At 36.0% G+C, this 14,028-nt stretch overlaps 2 protein-coding genes across 2 annotated transcripts in view; one reads left to right on the top strand and one right to left on the bottom strand.

Moving 5' to 3' along the window:
• The window catches only part of zdhhc9 (zDHHC palmitoyltransferase 9), a 29,993-nt gene extending 20,940 nt beyond the window's left edge, over positions 1-9,053 (bottom strand). Inside the window, exon 1 of the mRNA XM_008420652.2 lies at positions 8,890-9,053. Within this exon, the coding sequence (XP_008418874.1) occupies positions 8,890-9,053 (164 nt within the window). The remainder of the gene's footprint in view (positions 1-8,889) is intronic.
• Positions 9,054-11,446: 2,393 nt separating this feature from the next.
• The window catches only part of trmt12 (tRNA methyltransferase 12 homolog), a 4,870-nt gene continuing 2,288 nt past the window's right edge, over positions 11,447-14,028 (top strand). The window contains exons 1-4 of the mRNA XM_008420653.1: positions 11,447-11,625; positions 11,746-11,911; positions 12,772-12,967; positions 13,871-14,021. Coding sequence (XP_008418875.1) covers positions 11,573-11,625; positions 11,746-11,911; positions 12,772-12,967; positions 13,871-14,021 — 566 coding nt within the window. The 5' untranslated portion in view covers positions 11,447-11,572. The remainder of the gene's footprint in view (positions 11,626-11,745; positions 11,912-12,771; positions 12,968-13,870; positions 14,022-14,028) is intronic.

The following is a 14,028-nucleotide window of genomic DNA, read 5'->3' as shown; positions in this document are numbered from 1 at the left end:
AAAATGTTGTTTTTTGTTACAAATATGAATTATTGTCATTTTGTCCTGGAGAAAAACAAAATTTCCATTTAACTTTACATTTCAGTCCATCTGATGATGTAAGTTTTAAATATTAAATGATTGATAATTTGATCAGTTACTCAGTATACTATAGCATACTAGAGTAACTTTTTACTTTTACTTGAGTAAAAATATGTTGAAGTATATTTTTTGGATATTCTCTCCTTCTCTGCTTATATTTCATCTCAAACCTTCTAACATGTAAAATTGTCTCATTTAAGTCGCATTAGCAGTTAAAATGTGTTGGACTTTTGTTGGCGGGCTTTGAATGAGCCGCTGGGTGAATTTCATAACCTGCATCAGAACCAGATGAGCTGGTTCTTCCTGTTTCCACTCATTGTGCCAAACACAGCAAACCTGCTGCTGTGTGAAACTCCAACACAAAACATATTACATCACATGTTTTATTTAAACCCCTCACACAGTGGGAGGTTTACTTTAGCAAATAGTAAATACAAACAGATCGTTTTTCTTTGCACATACATATTTCTATATTTCACACAAAGACCTTCACAAACCGTCCCGCTTCCTGGAAGCTGAACAACTGAACAAACACTTTCTTGTAGCTGTTATTTTTAAACCTTATCAGACGTTTTTCAGAGTGATATGAAGATTTCTTTTTAAACAGTCGTCATAAAACACTCCGGAAACGCAGCAAAGTGTTACAGCGACTCGTCTTCAGAGAGTAACTCTGGTCTGGAGCCGGCGTGTTGATCTGACGGAGCTTCTCTGTTTCTCAGACTTTTGAACCATCAAAACATAATAAACAGGTAAAACAGGTTTAGCTGGAGATGGGCACCAGCACCCCTCCCGACCCCACTAAGGGACAAGGGTGTAAAGAAAATGGATGGTTGGAGGTAAAACAAGTTTCCATGGTTCAGCCTTTGCAGCCAAAAAACTTGATCAGTGACGTTACTGCAGATTTAAAACATGAAATATCTGTGAAACACTTTGACTCAAAACGTTCATTAGCTGCAACTGTGTGGGTCAGATAGCATTAGCAGACCGTAGACAGAAATGATCCAGTTAGTCTGCAAAAATCCATCCATCCATTAAAATATTTACAAAAAAATGTGAGTCTAAACAGAAACGAGTCATCATCTCTGAAATTATTTGACTCAAGTTAACGAGCATCTCAAATATTTACACATTTTGACTCAAACTGTTTAATAATCATTTGTTTTTTTTTTTACAACAAATCACAATACATGTTTTTTTTTTTTATCGGTTTAGATTAGAGCTGCAACTATCGATTATATTAGTAATCAATTAATCGGATAAATAATTGCCATATTCTGCAGATTTTTGATTTATACACTTAAGTTTATTTTATACAATATTACAAATACATTAAATTGCTAATAAATAATTAAATTCCTTTTTAAAATAAGAAAATAAGAATTTTATTTGGCTAAAGTGAACGCGTGATCATTTGTAGCAAAGGATGAATCTGCAGCAAAAGAATAATTTGTTGATTTTTTTTAATTAATCGAATAATAATCAAATATCGTGATAAAACTTTACATTAATATCTCCCACCTTTAATCTGTATGTCATTTATTAAAAGTAGTAAATTCGACCAGAAAACACGTTTTTTTGGAGAAATGTTTAGGTCTCTTCTACGTTTTACTCCATTATAAGCTTCAGAATTAGTGCGGAAACATTGAAGACCCGACTTTAGGCTTGTGGTTGGTTATCACTGGAGAACCTTCAGCTTATAAATAATAGCACGTAAAATAATTACGCCCCATTATAAACCCGATCCAGATAAGCTTCTTTGACATGTGAGTGTGCACAAGGTGTGGACGTGTTTCTAGGCGTGTCTCCTGCAGACGTTCATCAGCGGTTAAATTCAGTATGACATGAGCCTCCAGAGGAAAAACGGCTGCAGTCTGGATTAAAATCCCTTCAAACATTTGGGGAAGAACGCCGCTGCAGTCATACCTGTGCCACTCACGACATTGTCCCTGCATTGAACTTTCTTATTAATACTTAACAGCTGTGAGCTGTGGTGAATTAATCCACAAAATGAATGATGCTCTCGTCTGGTTTCACTATGTTTCTGGGGCGCTGCAAGGTAAAACATAAGATCACAGACTGAGCTGGACTCTTGTCTTTCACAGTATAGAGAGGAAAATCAATATGTGAGGAGCTTTGATACGTCCCTCTGCAGCAGCTGCTCCAAGCAACTGATACGCTTTTCCACAAAGCGACTCCTCCAATCGGAGGGCTAATGCGTGGTTTTTATGCTCCAGATACAAATTATTCCAGAAGGTCTGATCAATTGAGGCGCTGCAGGTCTTGCAGGGTCTGTAGTGGATGAGTTGGTGGCTTTCAATAAAGGAGATCAATCCTTAGCATGGCAGATCGGTTTTAGAAAGAGAACTGAGGGTGAATTCACAGTCCGATTTAACTGAACTGAGTTTGTTTGCATAGAAAGTTTAGTTTGTTTGGGTCGATGTGAACGCGCAATCAAACTCTGATGTGGACCAAAAAAAGCTTAATCGGGTCTGTCTAAAAACCTCAGTCACAGTTGAATAAAGTGAATTTGAATGCTTATATGGCTACAAGCACACAGGAGACCGCTCCAAAAGCAGGAAGTGGACTAAACCGCAGGGCATTCTGGGTAAATGCAACCAAAACAGACGTGCGAGTCTCATATCAGAGGGAGAAACGGCTTGTAGTCTTTTCCCAGAGACAGAAGAGGAATCCTACAACCACTAAAGTCAGACGCCGCTCCATTTTTGTTTACATTTTTGAATTCATGTCATTTTCATGTCAGCTTGATTTGGGACCAAAGTTGCAACATTTGTTGCATTTTCAGCTGCTGTGGTTCACTTTCACACCGCACTGAGTCAAACAAACCAAACTAACGGAAAAATCAGTTCACCTCCTCGCCTGTGGTGGCGCTGTTCCAAGAACTACTGATGGAAACGACATGAAAACCTCTGACGAAGACATGAGCACAACGTCATCATGTCTGGCTATACTTCCTATTTATATTCATTTTACTCAAACAAGAGTAAAATCAATGAATTTATTCAAGTAAAAAGTACAGAGTATTAAAAATACTCAAAAGTTATTTTTACTCAAGCAAACGTAACTCGTTACTACATAACTCTGCTTCCTTGTTATGTAACATTTTAATGTGACATTGACAGAAACGTCAGAGGCGGGGTCGCTGATCTTTACTGGGATTAAAGCAATAATCCCACTATATAATACGCTGCTGCATCACAGAATATTCAGTCAGATGAGAAAATCTGACAGCGGGGGGAATAAAAGCGATGAAACAACCGTCCATTATTTACATATTTCTGTTGGAGGAGTATTTACTCAAATGTAAAACTCCCAGTATGAGAACAGAAAGCAGCTCTCTGCTCCCAGAGAACAAAGCCTGCGGATCGCTGCGACTGTAAATGAAGCATGTTCTCTGAGCATAAATCATGTTGCTGCTCAGCTGGATGCTGACTGGCTGGCAGGGCGACAGGGTGGGGTCGGATGCTGGCGGGTCGGTTACCAGATCTGCTCCCGACTGCAGACGCTCTGCTCTGCAGGGTCGGCCCACAGAGGAAAACTCTCTGCACATAATGCAGCTCGCTGTCCTGCGGTGGACGAACAGATGACTCACTGTCCTTGTGGTCCAGTTTCATCCCAGCTCTGCAGGGAGCTGTGTGCACACTCATGTATCACACACATATTTATCACAAATCAAGCTGAAAAAAGCCTCTGTAGAGACCTGAAGGTGTGTTTTACAGCAAGTTCAAGGATAAAAGCTGCAAAATGAGCAGGATAACAATTACTGACTGACTGATCTGTTTACCAGGAATGAAACGATTAATCAGATTAATCGTGATGAGTCGATTATTCAAATAATCATCAACTAGGCCTTTTGCAATAAGTAATAAATAAATTGATCACATGATAAATTAAAACTAGGTCAATAATTTCCATTTGCATAATTTATTGTTTTCTCTTTATAAAAGTCTCCGGTTTGGCGTTTTGGTCTCAACTCCTTTTTTTGAAGTGAATTTGCCATTTTAAGGACAAAAACAGTTATTCTCTCCTTCAAATAATTTTTAATCTAATCATAAAAATTATTTGAAGAATAATTTTGTTTACAGAGACGTCATAATTTATTTTATTTGTTGTTTATTTATTTTGGATATTTAAAATGTCTTCCAGTTCCAGTGTTAAATGTTCATTAGAATTTAAAGTTTATTAATGTTTAAGAATCTGTTTTTACTTTATTATTATTATTAATTATTATTATTATTATTATGCCATTCCCATTATATTACTGGAAAATGGTCTCAAAACAACAACATTGTTGTTTATCGCAATAACCTCTGGGGCAATTTATCGTCCAGCAAACTTCGTTCCTATCGTCAACTAATCTTGTAATCGATTAATCGTTAACTGAACTAAAAAAAAGGTAAATTTACTGAAAAAGTAACAGATTTAGAGCAGTAATTAAGTAAAAACTCTACAAAATTAATATCAATTTTGAATTTGAGATAAAAAATATCTTTTTCTGTAAATATGTTTTACCCTAAACTCCTAAAGTGATTTAGTTTTAGCTTCATCTGGTCTAAAAGAATGACATGTTTTGCATTTTAGGCAATAAAATGTTTATTTTTCCTTTTTATAGAAGTATTCCTTTATTATTTTGCATATTTTATTGTATTTCTAACATTGTATAAAAACAAAAAAGTGGCTAAATGAAAAATCTATGGAGTGTTGAAATGTTTTGATCTGATTAAACTGACTACTAAAATAAGAGTTGCTAATGTTTCCTTTCTGCTGCTCGTATCTTTAATTTAAAGTGAGTTTTCCCTGCGTGAACCGTCAGCGTCTGGAGGTAAAACTGAGCCACGCGTCGCTCTCCCGACGCCGCAGCTCAACCTCAGATTCACCTTAGAACGAATAAACTTCTGGTTTTATTCACAGCATGAATATGAATTAAGTTTTAAATCAAGACGAATGGAATAATCTCAGAGAAAATTTGGTGTTTAGGGGGAGATTTTTTTAGTCAATATTAAGCAAATAGCTGCTGTATTAGATTATTGTGTCGTTCTACAAAGTGCTGCAGACACACTAATCACTTTTGTGCCCAATAATCCAGAATAATTTAGGATAAATTATGTTTGAAGATTGCCCTCTTCCTCTTTCTGGGTGGCGTGGTTATTACACACAGTACCAGAGGTTTGATGGTGCAGACTGTCGATTTCTGTACTTCGTGATGAGCGGCTCAGGTTTCTTTTCTCTGCTATTGCATTTGGAAAACTCCAATTCCCACTTCAACATTTATTTCTGGATCTCAGATTTCAGGGGGAAATTACAGAGCCTTGTTTTTGCTCATCTTAGTTTTTTTTGGAAAAGGAATGGAAAAAATTTTCTGTAATTACAAACTGAAATGTATGGAAATGGTGAAAATGTTCTACTTTCCCTTTATGCCCAAGTCTGCTTTTAATATTTAAGGTTCGTGTAATTAATTTGACTGAATGGACTTAAGTAATTTCAGACTCTAAAAATGTCAATACATAACCAAAGATTTCCTGAAGGATCATTATTTGACCCAATATAAATCAGTGTTGTTATTTAAAGACAATATAAAACATATTAAATCTTTGTAATAATCAGACGAGTACTCAAAAACTGCACTAAAGTAAAAGTATCACTACTTCAACATATTTTTACTCAAGAAAAATAAACAGTAGCCTAAAGAAATTAGAAACAATAGTAAAAGTATTTGGTAAAACGTCTATTAAAGTACTGAGTAACTGATCAAATTATCAATCATTTACTATTTAAACACAACATCAGACAGACCAGAATATGGAGTTAAGTGGAAATTTTGGTATTTTAAGAACAAAAATGACAATAATTCATAAGCAGCAAAAAATAACTACATTAGACAAAAGAAAATGTTTCCAAATCAATTTCTTTAAAAAATAATTTATGAAACTTTAACAAAAACTGCAGGTGTGTCTCTGTGTCTGTGAATATTTGATTAAAATATGTTTGTTTTCATTCATTGGGTAGAAAATCCAAAATTTTACTCAAGTAAGAGTAGAAATAATCAAATTACTCAAGTTAAAAGAAAAATGTAGTAAAAATTATTTTTTTCCAAAATGCTTACTAAATGTAATTGAGTAAATGTAGCTAAATACTAACCAACTCCGAATCTTAGCTTCTAGAAATTTCAATTAAAGAAACTAAAAAATAAGAAAACAGGACAGTAACCGTTTCCTTGAATAATAATAAAACACAATAGTGAAATACAAACTTTTTGTAATCTTATTTACAACCATGAACACCTTAAACCTGCAGCTGGAGTTTCACAGAAACATCTGAGGTTTCTCCTTGCAAAGAAACGTGGAGCTAAACCCACCAGCATGTTGTTTAAGCCGTATCTCATTCTCAACATCGGCCCCCGCCCACTCCACATAATTATGTTCCTCTGTAATATGAACATCCTCAGCTAACGACCCTCGGCGCGCATCAGCTTTTTCCGCTCTGTGCTCCCGGCCGGACAAAAACTCCTTCTGTGCAGACTCAGAGGAGAGCAGGAGGCCATTAAACGATCGGGCATGAAGATAGGAGGAGAGCCGCTGCCTCTGCTGCACAAACGGATTCAACCTGACGACTGCACACACCCAGCCAGTCAAGCACAGGCTGAGTTAACGCTGCAGGACTTTGTGCCAAGTCATCAATCTGGGTGTGTTGGCTAAAAAAAAACTCAGGAAAAATGAGGAATAATTAAGAAACAGGAGAAAATCAGCGTAAGCGCTGATTAAAATGCTCCTCATGCTATAAACACATAAAAAGCAGAAGTGCAGAGTCGTGGAAGCTGAAGAGGTTTATCTACAGCGAGGTAAAGGTGGGCCACTCAACACATTAAATATTAATCAGCTGTGAACCTTGAGTCAGATAGGAACACGAAAACATGCACTCACTGGTAAAAAATAAAAAATACACTGCTTTTTACTGAGTGCACTGTTAAAACAAACTGTTAGAATTAATCAGTTAAACTGCCGTTAAGCTTACAAACATTTTAGTTTAGTTAGACATAAAATGTAGCAAAAACATATACATATAAATATTTTCTAAAAGGGGGTAATGTAAATACTTACCCTGAAAATTAAAGCTATCGTGTGACAGAAATCAAACTTAAGAAGCTACGCTAGCTAGCAATTTTCACTTTAGCTTTAGCATCTTTACTAAACTAGTAACAGATGGAAACTATTTTAAATTCCTTTTTCAAAACAGAAGCTTTTAAAACAACTTTTCTGAACATAAATGGAGCTTATATATTTTAATTTTAAATTATAAAACAAACTAAACCCCTGCCAGGCGTCACAAACAACAGCTAACAGCTGACTTAGCAGCTAAACAGTTAAATTCTAATAAAGATGTTAAGATTGCAGGAAAACAGATAGAGTAAATTAATGTTGTTGAACAAAATTATAATTTTACGTTTCTTTGTGTTTGAGCTTATTTTGTTTAAAAATATGTTTCAGCAGCAAATAATAACCAATTAAATCTTCTCAGATTTGATCAAAAATGTGTGTTGAATCTCCATTAGTGGTGAAGCCCCAAAAAACGTTGGACCGGCCCTGATGACACATGTAAACACACTGAATTATTATTTTTACTACTTTTGTAAAGATATTTTTTAAAGATTTTAGTATTTTTCTAGAAAGAATATATCAAATATAAGCTACTAAGCCAAATATTTACTCAACAAAGCAGGTTTTTGTGGAAAATGCAAACAATTTAAAGAGAAGTCTGAAATATTAAAGTTAATATATTTTGCACTAAAGGAAGTAAAAATAAATAAAATAAAGGAAAGTCAATCAAGTTTTGTTTACCTAAATCTCGGTTCGACTTGGGTTTTTAAACTGTAAATTCATATTTAGAGCTTCATATGGGCCCTATATCAAATAATTAATTGATAGTTGATGGTAACAACTAGAAACATTAAAGCCCAGAACAGGAAAGTTGTCAGGAAAGTGTGTCTTCTTTGGTCTTTGAGACGTAAAATTTTTGCCGATGAATCCAGATTTACTGCTTCAAATGGCTGGAAAACCCATAATCAAAGGATTCCAACATTTCAATCGACTAATCGATTGGTCTTTAGCGATTAATGCTATTACTGGAATATCAGATTTTCCAGTAATAGGAAATCCTAGAAATAGGAAATCACCCACGTGTGCTTCTCAGGTTTTCAGGATGTCAGAGTTTTGCAGATAAATCCAGATTTATGACTTCGAATGGGCCCTGAACAATTCATAATCAGAGGTTTCTAACATTTCAATCATTTAATCGATTGGTAAGAAATGACATTGATTGCCAAGTGATGGTTTTGATTGGTAAGTAATGGTATTGATTTCTAAGTAATGGTATTGATTTCTAAGTAATGGTATTGATTGGTAAATAATGGTAACGATTGGAAATGTACAACCCATGCTGTAAGAAGAATGTCCTCTCAAGCTGTCAAATTTTTACAGATAAATCCAGATTTAGGCTAACATTTTAATCGACTAATCAACTAGTCTACGGTAACAACTGGAAAAGTAAAACTGAACATAGATGTAAAGGAAGTGTGTCTTCTTGAATCTCTAAACTCTAAATTTTTCACAGATAAATCCAGATTTACGTCTTCAAATGGGTCCTGAATAACCCATAATCAAAAGGAATGTAAAAAACGTATATGACCAATCGATTAGTCAGTAAAGATAACCATTGGAAACGGTTAAACGCTGAACACATGCCGTAAGGAAAGTGTTAATTCTGTGACCTCTGAGGTGAACTACTGTGACTTACTCGAAAGCGAAGAAGAGGGAGCAGGTTCCGATGATGAGGAACAGGGTCAGGTAGAAGATCCCCTTCTGCCGGGCCATCATCACCCTCCCATCGCAGCAGAAGGTGTTCTTCCCGGGGAGCTTCTCCCATTTCCGCACCTTTCGCGTTATCATAACCGCCGACATGCTGGCTGCTTTTTCCAAAATCCTCACTTCTTCAAACTGGGACAAACAGAATCGGGTCAGTGGTGGAGATGTTCGGTTAAAAACAGGCAGGTTGCTCGGATGTTAAAGACTTCCGCTGCATTTTTGTCGTTTTATTTTTTTCCTTTTTGGATTGTGGCTGTCACATTGTTGCTGCTTCCTACTCCATCTGACTGCAGCGTGTTTTTATTCCCACGGCGATGCTTCCCTTTCTCCTCAGGCAGGTCTTTAATCCCTCCGGTCCAGATGATTAGAAATCCATCCGAAACGACTGCGACAGATGTTTCCCACTATAAAGAGAGGAAATCCACCCGTGGTTGTGGCAGAGCGGACCTTGACCGCTTGACTTTCATATCATCTCGATAAAAAAAAAATAATAATAATAAAGCGAGCTGCTGCAGAAACAACCCGCTGCAGTCACAGATCCCGGGCTGAGAGTAGGATGCAGTCAGCTCAACCAGATCACCGTAAAAAACAGGAATAACCTGTTTTTTGAGCAGAAACGCGTTGCGCTGTGATGAGCTCCAGTTTTTTCCTGCAGGATGAGCTCTTGGTTTTAGTCAATGGCAGCAGGAAACACGCCTAGATTGAAATGTCTTGTCTTAAAGGGACAGCACAGGTGAAACAGAGGAACAAAGGAACAGATTCAGCTCCTTTTACAAAAGATTGAGAACAGCTTTACTATAATATGTAAAATCAACAACGTAACTTTGTTTAATTCTAATGCTGTTTTATTCATATTAATTATTTACTTAAATTAATTAGTTGTTTTGTTTTGGGTTTTTTTGTGCCGTTTTTAGTCTCATCTTTGACAAATTAATTTATTTAAAGCCATAAAAATCATTTGGAAAATGGTCCAGCTTAATATATAACACTATATAAAATATATATGTTTACAGTTAAAGAGACACGGTTATATTTCTATTTTAGGATAATAAAAATTCACCTTTTTCTTGTTTTGTGTCTTCATTATGTTGTTTGAAGCACTTTGTGATATTCATCTTGAAAGGTGCTATGTAGACAATGTCTTCAATCATTTATTTGTTGCTTATTGGGAGTAAAGAGACTATAAATATTAACAGATGGATTTCAAAAAAGACAAACAACTCGTATTAACTATGTATTCATATCAACAAATCTGAACATGTTTTTATATCAGTGTTGGGAAAGTCTGCTTGCTCTGTGTTGAGAGGTTTGACCTCTTTAGCGCAGCAATCAAACTGGAATTCAGGAAAAATTACATTTTTGCTACAATATACAAACTTTCTCAACCTCAAATCTCATTTCAGTTTTTATTTTTCACTTCCCTCCTTGCAGCAACTTTCGCTATCTTATTTGTGTTTTCTAAACATTCATAGAATGTTCTGGTATTTTGTTACAACCACAAACTTTATATCAAATCATCCAAGATTTTTAAAAATGTTTTACAAATAAAAATATAACCTTTACCTGGATACAATGCCTAAAGATACAACAGAGCTACAATGCAATGGTTTTGCTCAAAAGATGCTAATTTGTTAAAGTCCAGACCTAACATTCAATCTAGTCCCCATGAAAACAGTGTGGGTGTTAGCATTAAGCAATCAAAAATGTGGGTATTTGCACACATTGCGGATATATTTAAATAATCTCAGAACCTGGTAAAGATGACATATTCTTGGCCGGTGACACAATTATGTTCAAGTGAGACTTCCTCTTTGTACACAAGCTTTATTGTTTTAATGATATTTTCTATCTGCTAAACCTTTTTAAGATCAAGAAGATACATTAAACTCTATGTATTGTTCCTGCAAGTATTTAAGTCTGTATATAACATTTAAATCTTACCTATTGTAAATATTAGTTTCATAAGTTTTATATAGCAAAATTTGATTTGTAAAAGTCTTTCTTATGCCTAATATTGTTCCTTTTTAATTATTTATTTGTGTTATTTTATTTTTTAATTTTAGTCTTCAAAATACCAAAATTTACTTTATACTTTTACTTCAGTAAATTAAAGTAATACTCCTTTCACTTGTCTACATTTTTTCGGTATTCTACCCACCTCTCGTACCACTTACTTGAGTAACTTTTTGGGGAAAAACTTTCTCTTAAGTAAAATGTCTACATAGTTTTCAGTAGGTTTTGTGTCATGAACCAGATCATGTAACACTTTGGATTTAAAACAACACTTTGTCTCCATCTACCGACATTAGCGAGAAATTATCTATTTTGGTAATTACTTCTTGCTGTTTCAACTTCTTCATGTAATTTATTCTCAGGTTTGTTCTCCGTCCCAAAAGTAGCTTCAATTGATAAAATATAACATTTTATATTTTGCAAAGCAGCAACACATGAGACAAGCTAATAGCAAATAACAAGCAGTTTGTCCGTCCTTCACAACAGTCCGACTGGAAACAAAAGCTTGATCAATGGCAGGTGCCCCATTGGTTGCATGCAGCGTTTTACTAACTAATAAGACATTTAAAGTAAATCCAAAGTATTTATTTAGTTGCTCATAAATGGATGGTGTACCTTGTCTCCGTGTGTCTTGTTGTCAGGCACAGCAGTTCAGGTAAGGATCTGTTTACAGCGAAAGCCGTTAGCTTAGTAAGCTAGCAGGCAGCAGAAAGGAACTAGTAGAACGTCAGAAGTTTATTGTGTTTTTAAACAACATTTCTTTTTTATTATGCAGGATGTATCTCCAGTCCAGGGGGATGTTCGACCGGAGTTTTAGCTTGGTTAAACAACCAGACGGAACAGTCCTCCTTCCTATTTCACCATCCTGCCTCTCACAACTGGATCTGCAGTCTCTCAGAAACACTTTGACTCCAGATGTTTGTGACTTCACCTGGAGTCAGGTAGCTACCGCCAAATTCAATCCCTCATTTAAATGTTAGCATTTCTGTTGTGTTTAGTATCAATGGCGATCAGATGGAATACAGTTAACTGCAAAGTTTTAAAAACTTAAAATTAATATTTGCACACCTGCTAAAAACGTGTCTTTATTTCACTGATCATGTGGCTGCAAGCATAAAGCCTAACATAAAGCATTTATTAATTAAATAGAATGGGGCAATAAATATAACTTATTCTGTTTGAATAAAAGGAGCTAAGTGTTTTTTGTCATGTCTTGTAATCAAGTATTTTGGTAGGTCCAAAGTTATTTTGATTTAAAAAAGTGCTAGTTTCACTGACAGATTATTTCACTTATAACATGATAAAATGTCTTATTAGTGAAATAATCTGCTAGTAGAACTAATACTTTTTATAAATATTAAGCAATTATTAACCTTAAAAAAAGCTTGTATTTCTTGCTGAAAGGTTAATTTTCAGAAAAAAACAAATTACCATTATAGGAAAAGCATTTATTCAACGTCAGTGGTGGCTATCCTAACTAGCCTATCCTAACTAGCCTAGCGTTTACAACAGGCTGTGCTTCTATAGCATAGCAAACAGGAAGAGAGAGGGGATGAGCAGTGCAACACGGAGGATGATTGACAGCACTAAGCCCTGCCTACTGACTCTGATTGGTTGTTTCTAGTTAGCACTAGGAACACTAGAAGAAGGCGGAGGAGCTCAACTTTTTCACAGATTCTGTCTCATAAAACTGTCATGACATGGTGACAGTTTCAACAAAAATATACAAAAAAATTTTGTTTTATAAAAGTTACATCCTGTAACTTTAAGGCGTTTAGAATCTCTCTTTTTCTCTCTCTAGTCTCCACAGTCAAAAAAGGAGAAGGGGAGGAAAGCTGGAAGTAAACTGGAGAAAACCATCCAGGAGTTGTTGGAATCTCAGGGTGAAAGATGGATGGAGGAGATGAGGAGCGATCTTCCTCGGAGTTTCCAGAGGCATGGAGACCTCGTCCTGCTGGGCGACAGCTGCTTTACTCTGCCGATATGGAATAAAATAGGTAACGCTTCATTCACTTTAGTACAAATTGTAGAAAATTTGTTCATTTCGAATGCCCATCACCGGGTGACTCTGAACCCATCCAATCACTGAACAGACGCCTAGAACAGGTAAATGTGCCAAAACTTTCTCCAACTTAGCAGAAACAAAACTGAAGTTATTATCTTTCTAGAAGTCAACACAGCTTCAGTTATGACAATTAGAAACTACTAATAAGGCCTGAAACCTGGGAGTAGTGATGAACTCTGACCCGAACCTTCAGAGCCACATAAAGACAGTCACAAAGTCGGCCTTCTGTCACCTGAAGAACATTTTCAGGATTAAAGGACTAATGTCTCAGTGAGATCTAGAGAAACTCATCCATGTGTTTATCTTTAGTCGCATTGATTACTGTAACAGCGTCTTCACAGGTCTGCCTAAAAAAACCATCAATCCTCCAGCTGCAGCTGATCCAGAACGCTGCTGCTGGTTTTCTGACTAAAACCAAGAAGTTAGAGCACATCACCCAGTTTTAAAGTCCCTACATTGGCTCCTTGTAGCTCAGAGAATAGACTTTAAAATACTTCTGTTAGTTTATAAATCACTGAACGGCTTAGCAGGGAGGTTGTCATAACAACCTCCCAGGTCTTCTGGTTCTAAAAAGAACCAGGTCTGAAAGGAACCACCAGCAGGTGGTTCCTGCTGGTGAAGTTTGTAAAACAGCGGAAACACTGAGTTCCTTTAAATCCAGACTAAAAACCCAGCTGTTTAGAGTTGCTTTTGATTAATTAAACATTAATCAACATTTTGATGTGTAACGATGACAAAATATGTCTGTCCAATTCTTTTCTTCTATTCTTTTGAACTGCCATGCTGCTGAAATGTGTTATACAAATAAACTTTATTGATTGATTGGTTTCTCTAGGCGATCAGTTATGGAGTGCAGTGACCAAAGAGCTGAGGGCGAAGCGGCTTGCAAAGATGAGTCGAATATCCAGGGATGGGTTCAGGACTCCTGTGGTGACGATGCTGCTGGGCGACAACAGCTGGGTCAAGCATGTGGACAATGGCATCAGGTACACA

The sequence above is a fragment of the Poecilia reticulata genome, linkage group LG10 (genome assembly GCF_000633615.1).
Source record: "Poecilia reticulata strain Guanapo linkage group LG10, Guppy_female_1.0+MT, whole genome shotgun sequence".
Taxonomy (NCBI): domain Eukaryota; kingdom Metazoa; phylum Chordata; class Actinopteri; order Cyprinodontiformes; family Poeciliidae; genus Poecilia; species Poecilia reticulata.
This window is presented reverse-complemented; position numbering and strand designations above follow the sequence as displayed.